Below are 23,866 nucleotides of genomic sequence, written 5' to 3'. Positions count from 1 at the left end.
GTCCTGACTAATTCAATATCCATTTTCATTCAAACGTATGAATAAAATGATATGTTCTGAACTCAGTTTTTCCCAGAGAGCATATGCCCTTGCTTGCTGTGCTTAATGTATATATTATAGAAATAGCCTATTACCTCTCTCTTTCTCTATATCCACATACACACACACACATGAAATAAAATGTTACAAGGAGAGACAAAAAAATCTCTATTTCCCAAGTTTGTATAATTATGCATATGGAATTCGGGTTTATAACCAGGTTCTACTTCAGGACTCTCACTATCCCTTTTGACGCCCGTGTGTGTGCGTGTGTGTGTGTGTGTGTGTGTACTGAGTTGTTTCAGTCATGTCCAACCCTTTTGCGACCCTGTGGACTGTAGCCCCCCAGGCTCCTCTGTCCGTGGGATTCTGCAGGCAAGAACACTGGAGTGGGTTGCCATGTCCTCCCCCAGGGGATCTTCCCGACCCAGGGATGGAACCTGCGTGTCTTAGGTCTCCAGCATTGGCAGGCGGGCCCACCAGAGCCACCTAGGAGGCCCTCTTAGCCTGTACCAAGACCTAAACTTGTGAAATGAAAGTGTCCCAAACATGGCAGTGAAAGTGCAGGAGGGTGACCCAAGCTTCACAGTCAGTTGTGATGCTGGTGTGGTGGGCGCAGAGCCGTGGGCATCACCCGGAACGGCGGGTGGGCCACCCGCTGGGCTGGCCAGAGCATTGGCCACTGAATGCTGAGGCAGTTGCTGTAGTGCAAAGCTCAGACAGCGCTCTAGTCAGCCTTCAAGGTGAAAAGACACCTGACGTTTCACAGTTCCGGGCTCAGCGAGCAGGGGCTTGAGAGGAAGGAGAGAGAGACACGCTGTTTCCTCGTTTACTGAACCCTCAGCTTTCCAAGCTGCTGCAGGTCATTGCAGAAGCGGTCCTGGATTTCCTTTCCAGTCTCTGTTAGAAGGCTGGTGCCACAACTGTCCCAAGCTTTGCGACATAAAAATAAACAGCAAAGAGAGATGTCTGGCTGGAGACACCTTTAGGCGCTGGTTAGCCGGGGAACCTGTCTCCCTGTCTTGAAGGCATAGTTCACCAAGAGATAGATTCTCTGCAGTCAGTTGACCGGTGGACCTCTCAGCCCCGCGGCTTCAAGTTCTACCAGCGACCACTTGGTTGGTGCATAACTGTTGACAGCAAGGAGATCCTTCCCAAGCGGACCTTCTGGACCTCTCCTTTTTTACTATTATTATTAAAAAAATTTTTTGGCTCTGCCACATGGCATGTGGGATCTTAGTTCCCCAACTGGTGATCGATCATGCCCTCTGCAGTGGAAGTCCGGAGTCTTAGTCTCTGGACCACCAGGGAAGTCCCTGGTCCACTCACTCCCTTTTGAACTTTTGTCTTTGAAGATGTTTGGGAAGAAGGAGCTGTCAGGGAGTTGGCGGTTCCTCCCTCTTCCCCTCTTGAGTTCTTGTGGCCAGACTAATAATAAAATTGACACAAGACAGATGAGCAGGAGAAAAAGACGCATTTTAATTCTTGTGTGTGGAGGGCTCATAGAAACGGGACTAAGGAAATAGTCAAACTTAGCAGCTTGTAGACTTTTAGATGAAACAGTACATCTGTAAGAAATAGGCAGGACAAAGAAATGTAGGTTTGGTGTCCAATTAGGGAAGAATCTAAACAGAGTTTGGGGTTGGGGTAATTAATGAGAGAGGTAACAAGGTTTGTTTAAACAGGCTTGGCCCGAATGCTCTTCTGTCAACAAGGGTGTCCTTCCATCTCCAGATGTGGGGAGCACAGCTTTCACAGGGCAGATGCCATTCTTGTGTTCAGGGAGACCGAAAGGAGAGTTGGAGAGAGTCCCTCTTGCATTCGCCGTTTCTCAAGTTCTTTACGGCATGTTTGGGGGTGGCACACCCTGAGCCCTAATGGGACAATTCTGGCTTTGTTCCTTTGTACTGTTACCCTGCCTTCCGTGCCTCATCCATCAGCCAGATCCTTGGAAGGATGATGTTAGATGTGGGAGAATTGGGGACTGTCACATACTGGCTAGCACATCATTGTGGGCGGACACTCCAGCCAGGGCTGAGGTAATTACTCTGGCCTCCACCTTCTTGTAGGACTTGACTGATTACTGCTGTATCAGAGCCCTGCTTAAGTGGCCCATTGATGTAACCAGGGCTCTTTATTTTCTCTATGATAATGTACCGACCTCTGCCTGCAATAAGCTCAACTTATTGTAGACTTCTCTCTGGGTACATACATTTCTTCTACCTGAGTTGTCAGCTTGACCAAGGGTCAGATGTGTGTCCAAAACCTGTATATGCCAGTTGTACAGCGTTACATTATTTAATTACAAGGTATATAAATCTTTGGGATGAATGTGAAAAATCAAGATTGGTTGTTTCTGAATAAGTGGAATGTTTGGAAAGCTAAGATAAAAGCAAGTTGCTTTTCAAAAAAATATGTAGCTCGCCATCAGATTAAGTAGGGATGAGGCAGTTGTAAAAGATTAGGGACAAAAATGATTTTTAAAAATCTAGGATACCTCACATTGTTTCTCAAGAAGCCCCAACTGGAACCCATGGGTGGTGCATTTGGGGTATGATGACAGGAAACACCAGTGGGCAGAATCATTTCTTGGGAATATAGTCATCAACAGTTGAGTCTAAGCAAGTTAAACTCTCCAGTGACACAGCCGGCGAACGGGGGAGCTGGGCTTTGAATTCGCACTGTCTGACTTCGGAGCTGAGCGCTTAACTCTTTGACTTGATTGCTCTTCCTCCTGACCCGCACACTAATTCTGGAGACGGCAAGGACATTGTGCTAAGACTCCAGACCAGCTACAGTGGGAAGCAGCTGCCATGGGTGTGCTGGGGCTTGCAGGCTCCTTGGGGTCTGCCTGTCACCCTCAAGAGCCTCAGTTTTTCCATTTATAAAATGGAGACAGTAGTACCTACTTCCTAGGATTGCTGCAAAGATCACGTTCCCTGCACCATTTCATGGCTATCCCCCCCAGCCAGTCTGTGAATCCTTCCAAGGCTGGGCCGTCCACCTTTAGCATCTTTGACGTCACTTTAATCCTTGTTGCATGGTAGATCCTTATTAGGGGATGTGTTGTGATTCCCCATCCCACCAAGAGAGGTTGCCATTCTTACCCCTGGTCCCTGTGAATCTGACCTCAGTTGGACATGAGGTCTTTGCAGGTGTCTTCAGGTTAAGATGAAGCCATTAGGGTGGACCCTAGTCCAGTGCAACTGGTGTCTTTATAAGAAGAGAGAAATTTGGACACAGACACACACAGAGAAGAGGGTGCCTTCACGTATGTCCCATGCGGAGAGACACATGCTGGGAAATTGCCAGGTGAAGATGGAGGAAGAAACTGGGGTGATGTTTCTATCTGCCATGGAGGGCCAGCACCCACCAGAGGGGGCAGGGAACAGCCCTTCCCCAGCAAGTTTCAGAGGGAGCAGGGCCCTGCCAACCCCCTTGATTTCAGACTTCTACCCTCCAGAATGGTGAGACAGTAAGTTTTGGTTGTTTTAAGCCAACCAGTGGGGTTCTTGGTTACAGCAGCCTAGGAAACAAAGGCAATACTGAGTAAATGTGGAATTTGTGTCTTCGTGTGCCCCACGTTCATACTTCGATAGCCTAAGCTCTAGATGTTTTACTTCTTTCTATTTTATTTTTATTTATGTTTTATTAGAGGCTTTATAGGAGGCTTTTAAAGGAGGCTTTGCGATGTTGTGTTAGTTTCTGCTGTACAGTGAAGTGAATTAGCCGTACATGTATACACGCATACATGTATCCCCTTCCTCTGAAGCCCCCGCCCACCGCCCCGGCCCACCCCCTGGGTCATCACCGAGCACGGGCTGAGCCCCCTGTGCTGTACAGCAACTTCCTGCTAGTGATCTGTTTCACACATGTTGTGTGAAACTTCTTTCCACTGATTGTCTCCTTTGCAGATCACCCCGTTTCAATCGCCTACTGATTGTGCGCTACTTTTTAATAAAAAACCTTTGCTTGTTATGGGAGGACGTTCTTCGACATATTACACAAAAAAGAATGAAAATTGTTGCCATCAACTGTTTGTGCCTCCCTCAGCAGTGAGTGGCGGACTTACTGTGCCTTTTGGCCACAGGGTGTTTCCTGGTGCAGGGAGGAAGCACGAGGCTGTTGCTCCCTTCCCTCTTCTTTGAACTGGCAAGAAACAGAACCAAATCAAAGTGGCTTTAAAAATAAGGAACTGTGTGTATTTGCAGAACTGGAGCCCCAGGTTCAGGAGAGCAGGCTCCCAATGTGTTAATTTGTCAGCTTTGTGAGCTCACCTGGAGACTGGGGCTCCTTCTCGGTTCCGCCCGCAGAACGTGCCGTCTCCTAAGGCAGGAGTCCCCACTGCTGTAAAGATGGTTAACCACAGCAGCTGGGCAGCCTGCTTCCTGTTCTCACCCTGTGGGGTCTCTTGTGGGTGTTGATCTTAAGATCAGGGATATTTTCCCCAAAGGCTTCCCCAGCAACATCTCAGTCTCTTGTCTCGTCCCTGAACCAGCCACTGCCAGAGCAGATGGAATGAGATCATGTTTCAGTTAATCATCTGAGGATGAATGAATGGACTCTGGACAGAGGACCCAGTGCCCCATACATTCTCCAAATTAACAACTCCTACTCATCTTTAGTAGGCAGAATAATGCACCCCCCAAAAAAGACATCCATGCCTTCAACCCCAGAACCTGTGAATATGTTACTGTACATGACAACAGGGGCTTTGCACATATCATTCAGCTAAGGATCTTGGGATGGGGAGATTATCTTGGATTATTAAGGTGGGTCCATACAGCCCAGGGACAGGGGAGCCTGGTGGGCCGCTGTCTATGGGGTCACACAGAGTTGGACACGACTGAAGCGACTTAGCAGCAGCAGCAGCAGTACAGCACAAAACTCTAAGGAGGAAGAAGGAAGATCAGAATCATAGAAGATGTGAGGACGGAGGCAGAGGTCAGAGAAGCGTGAAGGCGCTACTACTGACTTGAAGGTGGAGGGAGGTGCCACGAGCCAAGGAGTGCAGGCAGCCTGTGGGAGCTGGAAGAGGCAAGGAAAAGGATTCTCCCCTAGGGCCTCCAGAGGAATGAAGCTCTCCCAACACCTTGATTTTAACCTGGAGAAATTGATTTTGGACTTCTGACTTCCAGAACTGTACGATAATAAATGGATACTGCTTTAAACCACTAAATGTGTGGTAATTTATTAGAGCAGCAGTAGAAAACCAGATAAGCAAAATCCTACTGTATCACACAGGGAACTGCATTCACTATCTTGTAACAAACTATAATTGAAAAAAATCTGAAAAAGAATATATGTATATACATGTATACACATAGCTGAATCACTTTGCTGTGCACCAGAAAATAACACAACATTGTAACTCAACTATACTCCAATTTAAAAAAAAAAAAAAAGGCGAATACACCATTGTTTCTCCAGGCTGACCTTGAATCAGTATAGAAGTATAGACCTTTGGTAAGATAATAAGAATCTTGTATTGATTTTGAATCTTCTATTGTATGCACAGAGAAGTTACACAAATATTTATGCATTCAACAAGAGGCAAACCCATTCCCTCACCCTGCCTCTACTTAGCCAAAAATGCTACCATTTTGCCCTCCAAAACGGTCAGTGTTGGTTCCGTCATTCAGCCCCAGTGCCGGGTGCAGGGAAAGCAGAAACAAGTAAGATCTTGTCCTCACTCCCAAGCTGCCGAGACCGTCTCAGTCATTTGATTCCATAAATATTCTCACTGTCAGCTCAGAGCTCGTCCAGATGTCTGTTCTGGCTTTGTAACTAAAGCCAGTTTCCTCTGAAGCTTTTCAGACCTGCTGATTTTTTTGTTTTTAAGTTTTAGCGAGGGTCAGGAAGAGCAGAAGACATTGTTAAGCACATCCACAGATAGAGCTATTTTTAGGGGCCCGGAGTGGCGGAGATCCGCAGTCATTCTGACGGTTGGGTCCTGGCGTCCACGGAGGAGGTTAGCTGCCTGTCTCCTGCCCTCATGCCCCTTGGACAGAGAAGCTGCTCTTTGGGACTTTTCCCTGTGGTTCTTCATTTCCTCCTCTCACAGGAAGCCCTGTGCCACAGAGCAGGGGGTCCCCAACCTCTGAGATCTAATGCCTGGTGATCTGAGGTGGCGCTGATGTAATAATACTAGAAATAAAGTGCACAATAAGTGTCATGCACTTGACTCATCCCCAAACCACCCCCCTGCCCGCCCTTGGTCTGTGGAAAAATTGTCTTGCATGAAACCAGTCCCTGGTGCCCAAGGGCTGGGACCCGCTGCTGCAGAGCAGGGGAGCCGTGCACGACGTCTGTGTGGAGCTGCTCGTTAGCACACCACAGCTCAGTTGTTGCCGGGAAGCCTTGGGCTTTCCCGGGGATGATATATGTCCAGTGGTGACCTGTGAAAATATCAGGGAAGCTACCAGAAATCCAGGACCAGAGAAATGGAGTTAGGGAACCAGGCTTCGAGGTGATCTTTTCCAACCATGGCATTCTATTTTGAGCAAACTGAGGCATGGGTAATCAGTGACACAGCTCTCGGTCACATGTGGAGCAGCTTAGCGAGGATTGGAGCTTAGTCCCCGTGGTCTCAATTGTGGACACTTCTAGGCTTGGGAACTGAAATAAGAGAGCTGGACTGTGAAGCCCTGATACCCGTAAGAGTGTGTAGATAAGTTAGCTTAGCAGGATGTTCTGGGCTCTTAGCTCTGCTTCCCATCTCCCCTTGTCTGTAATAAGTGCCGTGTGCTGAATGGATAAATGCACAGACTCTGGAGGTTTGGCCTGGGTTGGAATCCACCTTACTAGCAGTGTGACCCTGGTCAGATTACGAAAGGTGCTTTCCTTGTCTGTAAGACGGGGGTGATAGGAACGGCAGCACAACAGGTGAGCTGACTTAATGAATTCATATGTGCAAAGCAGTCATCTTGGGGCCCAGCACTTCCTCAGCTCTAACAAACGACTTCCTTCCTGGGACCTGAAGCATCGCTCTCCAGCACTTTGGCTGACTGCATGCTTTTCCCATCATGTGCTGCATCCTAGGGTTTTATTCAGCCCGCTCCCTAGAACAAGATGTTGTTTCTTGTTTTTACTATGGTAAACAACATTTCAGTGACTATCCTCATAGGTAAGGATTTGCTTTCACCCTTAATTGTTTCCTCGGGTAAAATTTTCAGCGTAGAATTGCTGGGTCAAAATGGGAGCTTGTTTTTTTTTGTAAGACATGTCTTGATAAATGCCGCCAGATTTTCCTCCAGAAAAGTACTAGTTTACACTCTTACCAGCTGTGAGTGAGTGCGCCAGTTTCCTTGCGTCGCCGAGTTATTAACTTTTAATCAAATGAAGGCCCTGGAAAAATAGGAGAGATTTCTCCGGGGATCAAGTGTTCCTAGTCCATGCTCATAAGAATCTGAAGGGAGCCCAGAAGGCAAGTGGCGCGTGTGAAAACGGCGCCCTCTACTGGTTCTGCCTGGTGGAGCAGCGCGAGCGGCAGTAGACGGTCAGGTTGCCACTGGCACTAACTCAGATGCCAGGAACTACAGAGCAGTATTTTACCCTTCTGGCCATTTAGAAAGTCAGCCTCAGATGAGCTGTAACTCTCACTCAGGTTCTTTTGCAGAAGTACTTAATCAGCTAGGGGAGAATTTGCTCTGAGGGAGCCCTCGGTACTGTCTGGAGACATTTTTGGATGTCACAGACTGGGGCCACTGCTACAGGCTTTTGGTCGGCTGAGGCCAGGAATGCCGTGAACCATCCTTTAACAAAGAATGGACCTGCGCCTGTGTATCAATAGTGTTAAGACTGAGAAACCCTGTTTTAGAAGAATGGCTGCAGAGGCTTCTTTTCAGGCTAAAATAAAATATAGAAATATCAAATATTTATCACCATCACTGCTATTTTTTGGTTCTGGAAACCTGATAGTTTTGCAGAATAAAATGGAAAATAGGTGGAAGTGAAGCAGCACACTGGCATTTCTAGGAGAGAAGGCAGAGCGGAAAATACAGCCCATAATAAATAACGTCATGAGTACTAATGAGGGAGGGGATTGTTTTCCTATTAAATTGACTTGGTTAAACCTGCAATAAATTTCTGCGGCTTTCCCTTGAAGATCTTGTCTCTTCCTTTTTTTAAAAAGAGAGTGCTTTTTGGGACACTTTTCTTTCTGATTTCGTGAGCCCCAGTGTTTTCATAACATTGATAATTGTGCTTTCCAGTGCTTGGTGCAGGCTTGGTGCAGACTTACCATCTGTAGTTACTATTTGCCCCCCCCTCCCCCAAGCCCAAGTAAATGCTGATATAAACGTTTCTAAGAGGGGGAAGGAAAGGAACTTCAAAAATAATCTTAGAGAAGGGTGTGCCTGAAGGGAAAAGTACGACAAGAATTTTGGGAAAAACCAAGCCGTATTTCAGTATACTTTGACATTGGCTGAGTTTGAGGACTTTTCACACTGGTGTTACCCAAACCCATCAAAAAAAAAAAATTCCCTGTTTTTCATTTTGCTTTAGCCCTGCCCTTCTCTGCACTGCTTGCGTTCTAGAATATGCGACTTCATGCAGTAGCTTCACTGGCTGTTCTGAATAACGCTAGAAGGAGGATTTTGCCAAAAGTGGAAAACAAAACAAAACTACAGCTTTTCCCTAAATATCAGATACTATTTTAATCATCTTCCTTGAGAAGTATTTTTGACCCTGTGGGTTGTAAAATCAACTTCTGTGTCACAGTCAGTATAATAAAAAAACAATAGAAAATATTAGAGGATATTATTATATATGGTAAAGGTAGCTTTTATTTTGGTGATTATTTCAAGATGTGTAGCCATATATATATCCTGCTGGTTCAGACAACAAAGAATCTGCCTGTGATGCAGGAGACCCGGGTTCAATCCCTGGGTCAGGAAGGTCCCCTGGAGAAGGGAATGGCTACTCACTCCAGTATTCTTGCCTGGAAAATCCCATGGACAGAGGAGCCTGACAGGTTACAGTCCATAGGGTAGCAAAGAGTCAGACACGACTGAACGACTAAGCACGCGTGGACACACACACACACACACACACACACACACATTTATGTCTGTGTGCACAAGCCTGGTGAGAAGTTGGAAAGACAGTGGCTTGGGTTATGGCACAGTGAAATCTGGATGGTTTTTCCATTTGTTCGTTCTTTTCAGGGTCTTCCTGATTCTGACTTGCCTCCTGTCCCTCACGTCTGCCTCTGTTGCTTTCCCAGGTGGCACCAGGGAGATCGGATCCGCCCTGACCAGGATGTGCATGAGGCATCGGAGCATAGAAGCCAAGCTGAGGCAGTTCTCCAGGTGAGGACCATGTTTCTCCCAGATCTCAGACGGCCCTGATGACTTCAGGTTATAAAGCTGATGAGGAGCATCACTCGCCTCGAGCAGCGCGGGTTTCCCGGTGACATGAAATCCCCACAACCCGTCTCTCATCACAGCCTGTCACGCTGCTCGCTCACCGAACGAGTTTGTTTATTTACTTATTTTTGGCTTCTCTGGGTCTTTGTCACTGCACGTAGTCCTTCTCCAGTCGCAGCGGCGGGGGCTAGTCTCCAGCAGTGGAGTGCGGGTTTCTCGTTGTGGTGGCTTCTCTTGTTGCAGAACACAGGCTCTAGGCACGCAGGCTTTAGTAGTTGTGGGGCACAGGCTTTGTTGCCCTGTAGCAGGTGGGATCTCCCAGACCAGGAATTAAACCTGTGTCCCCTGCATTGGCAGACAGATTCTTAACCACTGGACCACCAGGCAAGTCCCCAAGGAAGTATTTCACTGGGCGTCTTCTATGTGCCATTTCCTTTTCCTGCCTGGAGAATCCCATGGACAGAGGAGCCTGGTGTGCTACAGTCCATGAGGTCGCATAGAGTCAGACACGACGGAGCAACTAACATTGCTGTGTGCCAGGCACTGGTCTGGGCCCTGGGAATATGGTGGAGAACCGGATGGCCTGGGTCCCTGCCTTGCGGAGCCCATACCCCCACCTTGGGATCTTCTCTATGTGTCTCATCAGTGTGGGGAGCCGGGCATCCCACTGAGACCTCTGGGCCCCACCCCTACAGGAACCTCCTAGGAGGAGAAGCTGCCATGCTGGATAGTGGGGTGTGCACTGCTCTCCTGTTACCCGGGCCCTGAGTGCATCCTCCAGACCCACCTAGGAGGGCACTGGCGGCTCGCAGAACCTTCCACGCTGCCAGCCTCTTGTCTGTTTCACGCGCGTCCACAATGGGTAGAAATGACAGTGGCTGGCATGGGGATTTGGAGTCACCAGTGTTCCAGCGAGAGTGGGATGTCCTTCCAAACAGATCAGCATAATTATCAGTTGTCCTCAGTCTGCTTTGTGAATTGCGAGTTGCGTAAGAGGCTGGCAAGGTGGAAGCCCTCTGACCCTCTTGCAGGGCCATCTCAGGTTGCCAAATGTAGCAGCAAACACGCCTTGTCTTGAAGTCAGCTGGGCCTGGGTTTGAATCCCTGGCTGGCCATAAGTGTCCTACAGTATGGGGCTGGGGTCTCGGCCCCTGGCAGATGGGTGTAGGAATCCCTGAAGGGTTCTTGTGCAGATGTACACAGTGTCCACACAGCAGAAAGCACTCACTGGAGCTGGTGACGAAATCGAACTTCCTCCTCCCTTCCTTGCCCCTGGGGAGTCCGCCCTGTGATGGCACACCCCCCCCCCCACACCTCTTCCCACACCCATCATCTTGTTTACCCTCGGGCCAGTCTTGTGACCCTCATCCCATTGTAATGATGAAGAGACGCCAGTTCCATCAGCCGCCGTGCATCGAGCACCTACTATGTGCCGGGCACGATCTCAGGTGTACAGAGCATAGCCCTGACTAGGACCACATTCTGCACTCACAGGGCTTACACTGCAGACACAATAGAAACCTGCCAGACTGTCAGGCAGTAATGAAAGACAGGAGGAGAAACACTTGGGGTGGGGTGGATGGTGGTTGCTGGATACAGGCTGGTCAGGGAGCATCTCTGTTCAGAAGAAAAATCTGAGTGGAGACCTGGAGGGAGTGAGGCTGGAGGAGGACATATGAGGGTGGGAGCTGCCAGGAGACCCTGGTAAGAAAGCAGGGAGGTCATACCTAGAATTTGGAGATTTTCAGCAGGCTCAGGATCAAACGGAGAAGGCAATGGCACCCCACTCCAGTACTCTTGCCTGGAAAATCCCATGGATGGAGGAACCTGGTGGGCTGCAGTCCATGGGATCGCTAAGAGTCAGACACAACTGAGCGACTTATTTTCACTTTCATGCATTGGAGAAGGAAATGGCAACCCACTCCAGTGTTCTTGCCTGGAGAATCCCAGGGACGGCGGAGCCTGGTAGGCTGCCGTCTGTGGGGTTGCACAGAGTCAGACACAACTGAAGCGACTTAGCAGAAGCAGAAACAGCAGCAGCAGCAGGATCAAAAAGCAGTCTGAAAACTGCCTTTGTCATAGTTCTCACCAACATCATTCAAACAATTTATGGGTATTTTCTAATTTTTTGACAACATCTCTATAAAGTAGGCTTGGGTTGATTTTCCTTCCATTGTACAGAAAACCCTGTGTCCTCTGACTCATGATTTCTCTCCATGGGGTGTTGTCTTTCCACTTGTCTAACCGTGATCTGTTTGGGAACCTGCACAAAATAAGAAGGGGTGTACCTGGAGAGCCTTCATCCCTCTGATCCTCTCTAGGCTGTCCACAATCTGCAGTCACGACTCATTATCCTGAATACACATCAGAATCACTTGGATCTTTTTTTTTAAAGTAATTCTGGGGCCCCACCCCAAGTTTCTATCAAGTATTAGGTGAGGCCCAGGTGTCTTCTCTTATAAAGCTCTCCAGCCAGTTCCCTTATGCAGTGAGGGGCATGACCCCTTTGGTCTGCAACCTTGATTGTGAATACAAGTGTTGGAATTTTTTTAAAAGGCGATGAGAAGAGGTCACACCAACCAGTCACGTGTACAGCTTCTTAACAGTCATTGAAAAGCATCCTGAGGACACGGTCATTGTGAAATTGGGGGGTTTGGAGGTGAACTTGGGCTTAGGGTGCTGCCTTGTCCTGCTTCAGGTAATTATGATTCGGGTGTGTTTTGACGACCGAGTGTAAACCTTGACAACAGATTATATCTGTGTAATTTCTCCTTCTCTTTGTCTTTTTGTGCAAGTGCTTTAATCGACTGTCTGATAAACCCACTTCAAGAGCAGATGGAAGAATGGAAGAAAGTGGCCAACCAGCTGGATAAAGACCACGCGAAAGGTACGGGGCGAGGTGGCTGACGCACGTCAGTCTCAGATGGCAGGTCGCCGGCTGCTGCCTGTGCCTCTGCTGGGGTCCCTGGTGTCACCTGGAGGACGTGTTGGAGGATGAAGGGTGGGAAGTGATCCCACCGCAGGACTCAGTGCTGGGTTTGGGGCATGCAGCGTCACTCAGTGGATGCCGTCATTGTCCCATGGCGTCAGTTGCGATCAGCTGAATTCAAAGTGATTGTAACCTTACGCTTAAATGCTAGAGACTCGCACTTCAGGCGTTTCAGCACATTTTGAAAACCAGACTTTTAATGATGTAAGTTAGCCTTCGGTCTCCTGCCCAGAACTGGCCATTCTCTTTGTATATACCTTCAACCGGTGGGTCTCAAAACCTCACGTGTCGGCTCTAGGGACTGAGTGGTCCAGACGGACATCACCCCGTCAGTCTTCCTGGAACCAAAGGGTAGGGGTGCTGGTGGTGTGGAATGGTCAGGAGACCCTGCTCCCAGCATCGTACAACCTGCAGTGAATGTGGTGGAGGGAAAGCGTGTGGGCCGGCAGTGATGCCAAGAGCATATAAAAGAGAGCTCTGATGGATGCCAGGAGCATATAAAAAGAGCTCTGATAGGCTCAGGGCGGGCGGGAGGGAAAGGATGGGGGTGGCTTTGTGGGAACTGGTCAAATTGGTGATTAATCGACTATGAGGGTAGCAAAGGAGAGAAGTATCAGAGCCAACTGTCATTTCAGATGTTCGTGCCTGGGTGACAGAAATGCCAGCAACAGAAATGGGAAAGTTTGGGGTGGGCATGAGCTGAGGGGGGCAGAGAGAAGTGTTGGTGGGGCTGTGGCCATGTGGGCTGCCCCGCCACTGGGTCCACAGGGTCCAGCCTCGGTATTAATGTGAATGTAAGGCAGCCAGGCCTTTCGCACTTCTCTGCCATGTGGTCTAGTTTCTCCTGTAGTCTGAGATGCTCATTTTTGAATTGTAGCATCTGGCCAGCATCTAACCATGTGGGTTCTTCTTGGAGTGAAGCCCTGTAGATTTGGGCCTTGGGAAAGTAGATAATACTGGAAATATTTCCTGTTACTTACACTGAGAAATTGTGAATTTTAACATTTTTATTGAAGCCTTCCCAAGTGCCATCTTTTCTCAGAGCTGGTATGAATGAATGCTGGCGGAAAAGACCCTGGTACATTTTGTCCGTTTTCATGTTCATGACCCCTTTGCTGTAAAATGCATCAGAAGATTTTTTACCATTTTATATTCCAATAAAGGTATTTATTGCACATCAGAGTTTATGCTTTCAGCGATAAAAGTAATGGCTGTTGCTAAAATGTTTTCTGTTGAGCTAAGTGGTAAGATTGTTCAATATTTTTCTCTCTCTTAGAATATAAAAAAGCTCGCCAAGAGATAAAAAAGAAGTCCTCAGATACACTGAAACTGCAGAAGAAAGCCAAAAAAGGTAACTGTACAAATTCTGCCATTAATATGTTGCTTTGGGAAAATGAACACGTGCTTGATTTTTCTTTGAAATAGAAAGTCTTCAATCAGACTTCCTTACATATAATGGTCCTGTGAACAGATAGGAGCTAATAGAATCTATCAGAACCAAAGTCCCCAAGTGCAGAATATCTATTAATTTGAGATACAAAGTGGTACTTGACTTGTTCCCTCCCCCAACCTGATCTCCAAAATTTGACAGTTTCCATGTCTATTGTGCATTGTGATGAGACCTATAAATTTCTTGGAAGCCTTGGGATAGTACATAAAAGCCCTATGCAAATGTTCTATAGTAATTATTGCAGAAATTATATAATTTTCTCCTCCATCCTTTATAGCCTATAATCTCCAAAACCCTTTATTAAATCTTGTGAAAATGTTAGAAAAGCCTGCAGTGGGAGCTGGAAATCATGCCTGCATAGGGAGATTTTTCATGGGTGTTCTTAAGGGTGGGAGCCAGGTAAGGAAAGTGAGACTGCTGGTGTAAGACCCCTCCCCCTAGCCGATCATCATTTACAGACCAGTTAATTACCAGATCCGCTAGCCAGCTTTGCTCTTCCGGCTTGAACTGGGAGTTTGAAGAGAAAAAAATCTAGCTACATCCACTTTGGAAGCATTTTATTAAGACCTAACAAGATATAGGGACTCTTTTCTTGAACTTGAGAATGTAACATTCCCTCTAGACTCTTCTTCTCAATACCCGATTTTGAATTTGCAAATGGTTCCCCGGACCTCCGCCCCTATCAGGATGCTCTGTGGGTGGGTAGTCTTTAGCGTTTGTTTGAGACAACTTTTTTAGGTAGACATCTCCAAAACCAAAGTTCCCCTTTCCTAAGCAAGTGGTTCTCAGTTGGAATTAAAAGAAACATCTGGAGAGATGGGACACGTTGATAGAAGAGGAGTGAGGATAGGACAGACTTTTCAAGCTAAGTGTCATCTCTCCCCCCACCCCCCGCCCCCCAGTTCTTATAATAACCAGGAGACCATGTCGATATAAAGGCAGCAGGACTTTCACCCACGATCAGTTTTTCCATTGGTATTGGCCCCCGTTTTCCTTTTGGATGTGTTTTCCTGTTTCTGGTGCTTCTGCAGTTTACATTCTAACTTAGGCACCTGGGAGCTAGCATTTCACAAGTGGAATAGGCTTTGTGGCCAGTAACATTTTAGTGAGTCTAGAGGCAAATGTAAATAAAACTGCCACCCTACTCCATTGTATCTGAGGTTTCACGGAAGAACAGGTTGGTAAAAATTTGGAGCTGAGCTCTACCTAATTGATACCATGCCAGCTTTGAGATAAAAGAGATGAATGGGTTTTCAGAGAGGGTCCAAGTCTATGGACTTGAAAAAGATTTGGGAGTTTGGTGGAAAGGTTGAGGTAAGGAAAAAAGTAGCTGTTTTACTTTCTCTCTTCCAGAATTTTCTTTTCAGAGGCCTTAAGTTCTTGGCTGCAGTGATAATCCTTTTATCTGAATTCTGCCTGGAGACTGAAACAGTCTTTGTCACTCAAAGTCACTGGCATTGTCCAATTAGCGGAATTTGGACCTGCAGGGAATGCCTGATAGGTGGATTGCAATGCAACATAAAAGGAAGTTTCTGGCAATTAGACTTGCCCAGCACTGCTTGGGCTGTCTGGAGAGGGAAACAAACTCCGCATCAAGGTGCCGGATGGAAAAAGTCAGGAAACATGGGGTGCCGGACTGTATTACGTGAGAAGACGCTGCTGGTCCTGGGACTGGGGAATAATCAGCTTTTGGTTGTGAGGCACTTGGACCTGAAGGCTGAGACAGTGGAGGCTGTGATCAGGGGCTTCTGAAGCATCCATCTTGTCAACCCCAGTCATATAGCTGATGGTCTTGGGCACCGTATTCTTTCCAAACAGGAGAGCCATGACGGTGTTCTGACGTCTACAAGCCAAGTCAGATCAGTAGCTTAGAGTGTTCCTGATGATTTTCTAGTTCATCCAGGGAACAACTAGAAAATTATTTTTATTTATTTCTTTTATAAAATTTTTTTTCTTCTAAATTATGTAAGTGCCTTTTAAAAACTCACATTGGTGTATTTTTGGGGTGACTGGAGCTTCCTAGGAGGTACCAGAGTCATCCTTCTGAGTGAATTCTTATTATGAAGTGCTCTTCTAGAAGGTATATGGCCTGAGAATGGCCTAGAAGCGCTGCCAGTTAAGGGCTGGAGGAAATCTGGTTATTTGAGGCTCCCAGTTATTTTGGGGGGGTCTGGTTAGCTGAAGTTTCCCTTTTTGCTAAGATGCCTGTCTATCGCGTTCATCTCCTTCAAGTGGTAGCTTCCTAGACTTTGGCTTATAACGTGTTCGTAGATCCTTCTGAGATTTGCACCATGTGTTAGGATGGTTTGAATACTTTTTTTTGGTCCTGATAGAACTAAATTTGGTTTATACAGCCCAATAATCACTTCCTTTTAAATGCGTTTTCAGGTGGTTATTGAGCAGCTCCTTGTCATTCCTTTTTTCAAAACTGTGATCTTTGATCTAAAAATTCTTCTGATTATTCTTTTCAACATTTAAATGCCTTTATGCATTTAACTGTGGATTTGGCATTCCCTTTGACATAGACACATATGGGATGTGATTTTCACTTGCGACTAATTTTACCTTAAATTTCACTCTGCAGCTGTATCACCTTTTGCCACATTCTGTATTTGACACTTTTTACTATCCTATAGATAATGGTAGTTTATAGCCTAAAGGTATTTAAATATCACTGTCAAAAAGTGTTTAATGTTTTTTGGAGTTTGATTAGACTTTATCTGAAAATCATTTTAAAACAACTTGACATGTGCTCCAGCCATGGGTGAATATACCTATTTTTGTGGAAGGCAGGCTTCTTGAATACCTAGGGGGCATAAACCTAGGTGGGGAGTTGGGGGCTGGAGGGACCAGGTGAGGGCCAGGGGTCCATGCGTGGGGCAGGGTCAGTCTTGCTGACAGGTCAGGGCGACAGGACAGAGGTAGCGGGAGGGTGGAGAAGCGTGGGACTGGCCCGAAGCCCAGGCTCTGAGTGGAGTCTCCTGAACCCTCATCAGGCCCTGCTGCTTGGCATCAGCTCGTGACTTTTGAAGTCCTAGAGTTGGCTGTAACCCAACTGGGGGAAGTAAGAGTGGATCAGAAATAGGAAACATTTTGTACTATTTGCCCACTTCTGCCCCCTCACCATGCAGTCAGCAGCCTTATTTCTCATTTAATTAATTCTCATATTGTTATTAATTTCACTTAAATAATTATGGTAAAGCCTTCCGTTTCCATCTATAACTACTTTGATCAGAGACATTGAGGGAGGAAACTGCTGGAACATTTTAATATGTTAACCCTTGAGTCTGACCATTGAAATAGTTGAACGTGTCATCTTTCACCCAAGACTGCAGAGCTGATTTATAAACCTAATAAACAGACTCCCAGAGTCCCATATCAGCATATTATTCACTGTTATATGTAAGTTTTAAGGTCTTTAAATTTTTTTTTTTCATTTTCACCCCAGCTTGAACTTTGGATTCTTGTTTCCTTAGTGACTTTCCAAGTTACAATAAATTACACCTAAAAGCTTTTCTTGTGAAAGCATCTTAATTGACTTCTTACAGGAATATATTCTTCATCTCTCTTTTTAAGGAAGAAGAAGAAGGAAAGAAAACGTTGTTGCATTCTCTAGGACTGACAGTTACAAACTAGGAAGATGTCTGTTTAGATGGGAAGTAAAGACTCTTAGCAAGGCAGGGGAGGGAACCTGGGTTGCAGCTCTCAGTGGCTGTGGGTTTAATCGCCCTAATATAAAATTCCGTGGCAAACCATGGACTGTTTTAACACAGGTAAGACTGCTGCCCGAATCCCAGTTTGACTTTATTATTTTCCTTTTTGTGTCAATTGTGTATCCTGCACTTTCTCACCGTGTGCCCCCTGCCAGTGGACGCTCTCGGTAAGTCTGTCATCCTGAATCTCTGGTGGCTGGTCACGGTGTGGTCCTTGCTGTGGGCTTTCCGTGGTTGTCCAGACCTACGCTAGTTGCTCCAGTTTCCCTCCCAGTTCAGAACAATCAATGGTGCCTACTTAATTTTCCATAATTTTAAGAAAATTGTGTGTGCGTGTGTTTCAACCAATCATTTTCTTTTTTTTCAAGTTTGACCCTTTAACGGGTTAGCTTAACATTCTAAGAGTCTTTACATCCTCATAATTCAGTATTAGACTCATGGAAAAAAGAAATACAGAGTGACTTAAACCCTGATTTCCACAGGAAAAAAATACATGCATACATACATATCTAAGTGTATATGTGTGTATTTACATCACAGACAAAACATGGAGAGCTATACTTAATAACTTCTCAAAATAATTCCCAAATCAGATTTGGTTTTATTAAGCTTGCCAACTATCTTTAACTTAGTCTTCCCAGGACCATTTGGTTTTTTCAAAACCAATCATTTATTTTTAAAAAAAATCAAAAGTATTTCTTATTTCAGCAGAGTTTGTGGAATGTTTCATTTCGAGGGTATCGGATCTTCAAATTCAATCATCACAGTGATTCTTCTTGACTAAATGTTGACCCTCAGTCTGTGGGCAACAGCGCTAAAACTTCAGGTCGCTTTCGGCGTCTCGTGGCTGTCCCTCTGTCTCAGAAAGGTCTGTCTGTGGGCTGTCCATGTGGTTTATCTTGCCTGAGTGTGCCTGAGTGTTCTCTGAGCCTTTGCACTGAACAGCTCTAAAGAGATTTTTGCATTGGATTCTGTCATCTACAAGGAACCCAAACCACATGGGTCCCCTCTAGCAGGTGGGGCCAGGATGACCTGCTGTCTCGGGGGACACAACTCTGCCTCCTTCCCGTCATGGTGACATTGGGGTAATGTCCCCCACTTTTTTAAAGTGATAATCCTTTCCAGTTTTCAATGCTGTGGTTATGACACAACTTAGTGTACCTTTGGGAGGAAGGTAAGACAGTCCCTCTTCTGCTTATTGTGATAAAATTCATATAACATAAAATGTACCATTTAAACCCCTCTAAAGCGTACGTTTAGTTGGCTTGAGTGCATTCCCAGTGCTGTGCAGCCATCACTACTGTCTAATTTCAGGATGTTTTCATCACCCCAGAAAGACGTCCCCTGCCATTTAAAACAGTCATGCCTCATTCTCCCTCCCCTTCAACCCCTGACAACCGTTCATGTGCTTTCTGTCTGTATGGATTTGCCTATTCTGGACCTTTCTTATAAAGGGAATCATATAATACGTGGCCTTTTGAGGACACAGAGTTTTATTAAAACCTTTGCTTGGAAGCTTGATGTGAGTTGTCTATGGAATAAATGGGGCATGCTATTTGTTTTAAATGATGGGTAGTGGGATTAGGGATGAGTGAAGGAACCACACAGCCTTTTGACTCTGTGACTTGGATTCTGCTCATCCTACGAAGAATCCCTGCAGCCCCCTCTAGTTCTCTCTCTTGCAGGGGCCAGCTCCCAGAGCTAAGCCACAGTGACATAGGATCATAACAGTGAACTTGGGTGTAAAGATGTAAGAAAGCTATTTGACTTAAAGCCCTATTAAATTTTATTTTACAAGTTTTAAGTCATTTTTGAACTTGGACATGTATATTTTAACAACATTTCATGATAGTTAAAATGTCTTGGTTTAACAAAAGAAATATATATATATATATATGGAACTTTCTTTCAGTCAGGTCAGAAATATTTACCTTGACTCCTTCAGAAGTATTTACCTTGAATCCTGCTTGAGCAATTAACTGAGGGCCCCCACAGGGAAGACATTTATAACTCAATGAAGTCTACTGAGACAGGGGTACATTGCTCCCTCCAGGAACGGAGACTCTGGTGGAGGCAAGCCAGTTATAGTTGTCCCTCGGGATTCACGGGGATTCGTTCCAGGGTCTGCCGCATACTGTGAGATGCTCAAGTCCTATAGTCAGCCCTTCAAATCCACGATTCCACACCCACGGACTCCACCAAGGATTGTAAACAGTACATGAGCCACAGTTGGTTCAGTCTGCGAATGCAAAACCCATGAGTTTGGATGCCAATTCTATATTTATTGAAAAAAATCCATGTGCAGGTGGACCTGTGTTCAAACCCATATTATTCAAGGGTCAACTGCAGTTCAGTCTGGTGTGCTCAGAGCCATGATGAGTATCAGCAGAGGGTGCAGCAGTGGGGCAAGGCGCAAGAAACCCGTTTACGCTTGGTGTGGGCAGGTGATGAGGAAGATGACAAGGGATTGGCTGGTGGAGAATGGGGCAGGGGCTGCTCAAGGTTCAGGGAAGTGTGTGAGCCATCATCATTTACACCGGGGCATCAGAACCAAAAGGAAGGGTGACCATGCTGCAGGGTGGGGGTTGTGGAATGTGTGACCCTGAGTCAGCTTTAGGGGTGAACTGAGAGCCACAGTGACCTCCACTGCCCATCCTCGGCTACCTGCCTCCAGATGGTTCTATTACTCAGCCCCATTTCTGATCAGACCCCGTTCTAGACTGACTTTTCCCCCCATCACCGTTCTTTTCCTCCATACGGAGAAAGCAGAAAGCTGGAGTGATGCCGAATCCTTTTCACTGGCTCAGTGGTTTCCATGGCCGCATCAGCGTGAATGTTTGCATTTCCTGGCTGGTTTCTTCGATGCTTTATGAAACTGGCAGAAACCCCTGATGCCCCAGAAACTACAGTCGTTGAGTGGATGGTTCTCCCTGCCTCAGTGATAAAAACCGAGGTGTCTCAGCCCCCTCCAACCACCCCCGTGCTTCAGTTTTTAAAGAGGAGTAGCCCTGAGAACCCTCTTGCCCAGAGGGACCTCCCACCTACAAATCTGAAGTCCAGGTTATCTGTTAGTGGGTCACCTGGCTTCCTCACTGGGCATAGTGCAGAGGCTCTGTTCCCTTTGTTGAGTTAGGGGAGATAGAGAAGAGCAGACCACTCAGAAAGAGGTGTGGCCCACACAAAGAGACCCTTCTAGTGGTTAACCCCATCTGCCATAGGTGTGCCTCCAGGTGTGGTCAGAAATTGTCCCCCCAGGACCTCCTGGGCCACCGGAGTGAGCATGGGGCTGGAGGTGGCCTGCCCTGAATTGCTGGTGATCCGGATTGCGAGACCAGCCCTGGAAGGAGGCAGCAGCGCCAGAAGTCTCCCCTGGATGTTTTCTCTAACCACCTCCCTCTGATGCATGTCAGCTCTCTGCAAAGTGACACCCCAAAATGAAAAATCCTTCCTGAATGCTGAGATGAGGAGGTTCAAAGAGCTGGTCCATGGTTCTAGGCTGTTTTCTCCACTTCCTCTTCCCTCCAGTGAGCATCCCTGGAAGGGGTAGATTGCCACATCAGTGCAATTGGGAAACGTGTACCTTGAGCAAAAAGCAGTGATTGTTCTCTGTTGGAACCAAAGCTGGAAAAGTTCCCTCTGAGGGCAGGAGGTGCCTGTAAATGCAGACAGGTGATCACTGAGACGCTCCAGGGCTTGTATGACCACGTGTAGCCTTGCGCTCTCTCTGGACATTTAGCTGCAAGTGCACGTGACACAGCAGGGAAGACCGTTGGGTCACTGCTGCTTTCCACGCTTGGGAAAGGTGTGATAGGAGCCTGCGAAATATTTGAATGGGTGCAGTTTTACTCAATGGGACAACCTGTGTCAAGTGGACAGGGGAGGACTTTTTTTTAATGAGTCATCATTGGAGAGTTGCGGCCTGACATACATTCTGGCCCAGGAAATGCCAGGTAAAGCCATCAGCAGAGTGAGCAGGGAGAAGGGAGAGGTCAGTGGATGCAGCCAGCCGTGCCATCCTGGGCTAACAGGCTGATGAGGAAAAGCATACCAAAGGGGCAGCCTGACTTCTTCGTCTCAACAGCAGCAGTGGTCAGGCTTTCCTCTTTAGACCCCATGTGGTTCAGTGACCTATCCCTGACTGTGGTCAGTAGAGATGTGGGAATCTAACTGAAGAAGCTCCTGCAGGGGACTGTTGCATATGTGGTAAAAGTGTGGAGTCTTCGGAGGCCAGGGGATTCCTATTTCATACCTGGGAATGCTGGGTTATAAACAGACTAAGCAGATCCACCCGAGGCCCAGAGCTGTGCGCTCCTTTCCTTTGCAGAGCTGGTCTCTGGGAAAGCCTTGGCCTGATACAGCTCATCGGGTGTCTTGCTTGTGACTCTGGCTGCAAACGGCTGATTGCAGGAGTCGAAAAAGGTGCGGAGAAATGTCCCTGTGCACGAGGAGACTTTGTCAAGGTGTGAGTCACCTGGCTTCCCTGTGGCTGCATTTAGAAGCTGGCAAGATGCGTTTAAGGGGCAGGGGGAGCACACAGCAGGAGCCCAGTGCTTTTCTTGGTGTTAGTTTTGCCAGAAGCTAAAAAGGAGGATGTGCTTGAAATACCCATCCCCCGCACGCCATGGTGTTGATTAACCCCGAGAACACTGAGTGGGTGGTGTGGTGCAGGGCTAGATGGGCAAAGGGGGGTATAGTCCTGCCTTTCTTGAGTTGCGAGCCCGTCACAGTTTTCACAGGGTTAAATTGTTTCACTTCTGGTGCCTCTCTTTCATTCATAAATTCTCCATGACTGCCACAGAGGAGCCCGGTGAGCTGAGCGTGTCTTCACTCATTCAGGAAGTAGGTATCAAGGGCCTCCTCTGGGCTAGATCCCCTTGGCGGCTATGGAGGCACAAGTGGCCTCTGCCCTCAAGCCGTTTCCACGATGGCAAAGGCATCTACGTTCTAACATCAGTTCTCTGACACCAACTGGGTATCCACCAAGTCACATCAGTTCAGATACTAACTACCTGGGGTGGGCTTAGACCCCATGCACTAAGAACAAGATTTTCTCCACTTCAATCACCAGCCACAAGTGGGGTCCACAAGCTACCCACCTGTGTGCCCAGCCAACCTCAAATTTAGGGTCTCCCATGAACCCCCTCAGGTTTGACAAGTTTGTTAGAATGACCCACAGAATTCAGGAAAGCAGTGTTTCTTAGGGCTGCTGGTTTACTATAAAGGAAAGAAATGAACCCCCAGGTGAGGCGCTCCATAGGATGCAAGGTGGGTGCAGTCTCCGTGCCCCTGCCAGGCATGTCAGTGTATTCATTGGAGCTCGCTGCTCCAGAGTTTTTATTGCATTTAGTGGTTATAGAGGCAGGCTGTCTCCTGCTGAGACACCCAGGGTTTAAGAGGAGGGCTTTAAAGATGCTGTGTTCCTGCCAGTGGCGCCTAACACTTCCTAAAGCTCACTACGTGCTGGGTCTGGTGCTGAGTGCGTGATGTGAACGAATCCATCTGCTTTCACAACCATGTGAGTAGAAACTGAGGCACAGCCTGTTGAAAGAATAGCAGAAATAGAGTTTGTTTGAAAGTGTTCAAGCCCAAAAGCTTCCAGTCTTGTCTGATGAAATCTCTCCTCCTTTTGATCCCTGGTTGGTTTTGCTTTGGAAAAATCAATCAAAAACTGCTGCAGGATATTAAGAGTAGAAGATGATGTATGTAGGAATAATGACAGCTACCTTTTGGTGGAAAGGGGGCATTTTTCATTCCAAATTCTAATCTCCAGATCACCTTGCATGTCTGTCTCTGAAATTATATCCCGTATTTCAGTATTTATATCCCTTATTGCATTGACTGCAGATGCCATCAGTGGTAAGATGCATTATTATTTTCTCACTGATTAAAAAATTTTTTTAAATGCCGTGTAAACTATGACTTCTACTGACTGTAAGATATATCTTAATTTTTAAAGTATAGACATGAAAAATCAGGCATCTTCAGATGAAACACAGTATTTGCATGAGTGTGTCAGGGACATATGGAAGTCATTTTATGGGATTCTAATCGCAGGGCCTATGCGTGCTATGAGCATGAAGCTAGAAGAAACCAGGCTTCCGAATGGGAAAGATGGAGAATTGGCATCTGTCTGCATCCATTCCTAGCTCAGGGGCTCTTGCAAGCCACCCTAATCTCAGTTTACCCCTCTGTCAAATGGGGGTGTTAATTCCTGCCTTGAACGTTTATGTAAAGATTAAGGAAAATGTAAATGTTGGGAAAATATGGAATCTTGGTTTCATTCCAGAAAGCTTTGTGAATTCTCCCT

General features: G+C 46.7%; 1 protein-coding gene across 1 annotated transcript in view; it reads left to right on the top strand.

The window, feature by feature from the left end:
* The window catches only part of MTSS1 (MTSS I-BAR domain containing 1), a 139,257-nt gene that overhangs the window by 92,070 nt on the left and 23,321 nt on the right, over nucleotides 1-23,866 (top strand). The window contains exons 3-6 of the mRNA XM_070382798.1: nucleotides 9,266-9,350; nucleotides 12,203-12,294; nucleotides 13,673-13,747; nucleotides 17,715-17,726. Coding sequence (XP_070238899.1) covers nucleotides 9,266-9,350; nucleotides 12,203-12,294; nucleotides 13,673-13,747; nucleotides 17,715-17,726 — 264 coding nt within the window. The remainder of the gene's footprint in view (nucleotides 1-9,265; nucleotides 9,351-12,202; nucleotides 12,295-13,672; nucleotides 13,748-17,714; nucleotides 17,727-23,866) is intronic.

The sequence above is a fragment of the Bos mutus genome, chromosome 14 (genome assembly GCF_027580195.1).
Source record: "Bos mutus isolate GX-2022 chromosome 14, NWIPB_WYAK_1.1, whole genome shotgun sequence".
Classification (NCBI taxonomy): domain Eukaryota; kingdom Metazoa; phylum Chordata; class Mammalia; order Artiodactyla; family Bovidae; genus Bos; species Bos mutus.
The sequence above is the reverse complement of the archived record's forward strand: the minus strand, read 5'-3'. Positions and strand labels throughout refer to the sequence as shown.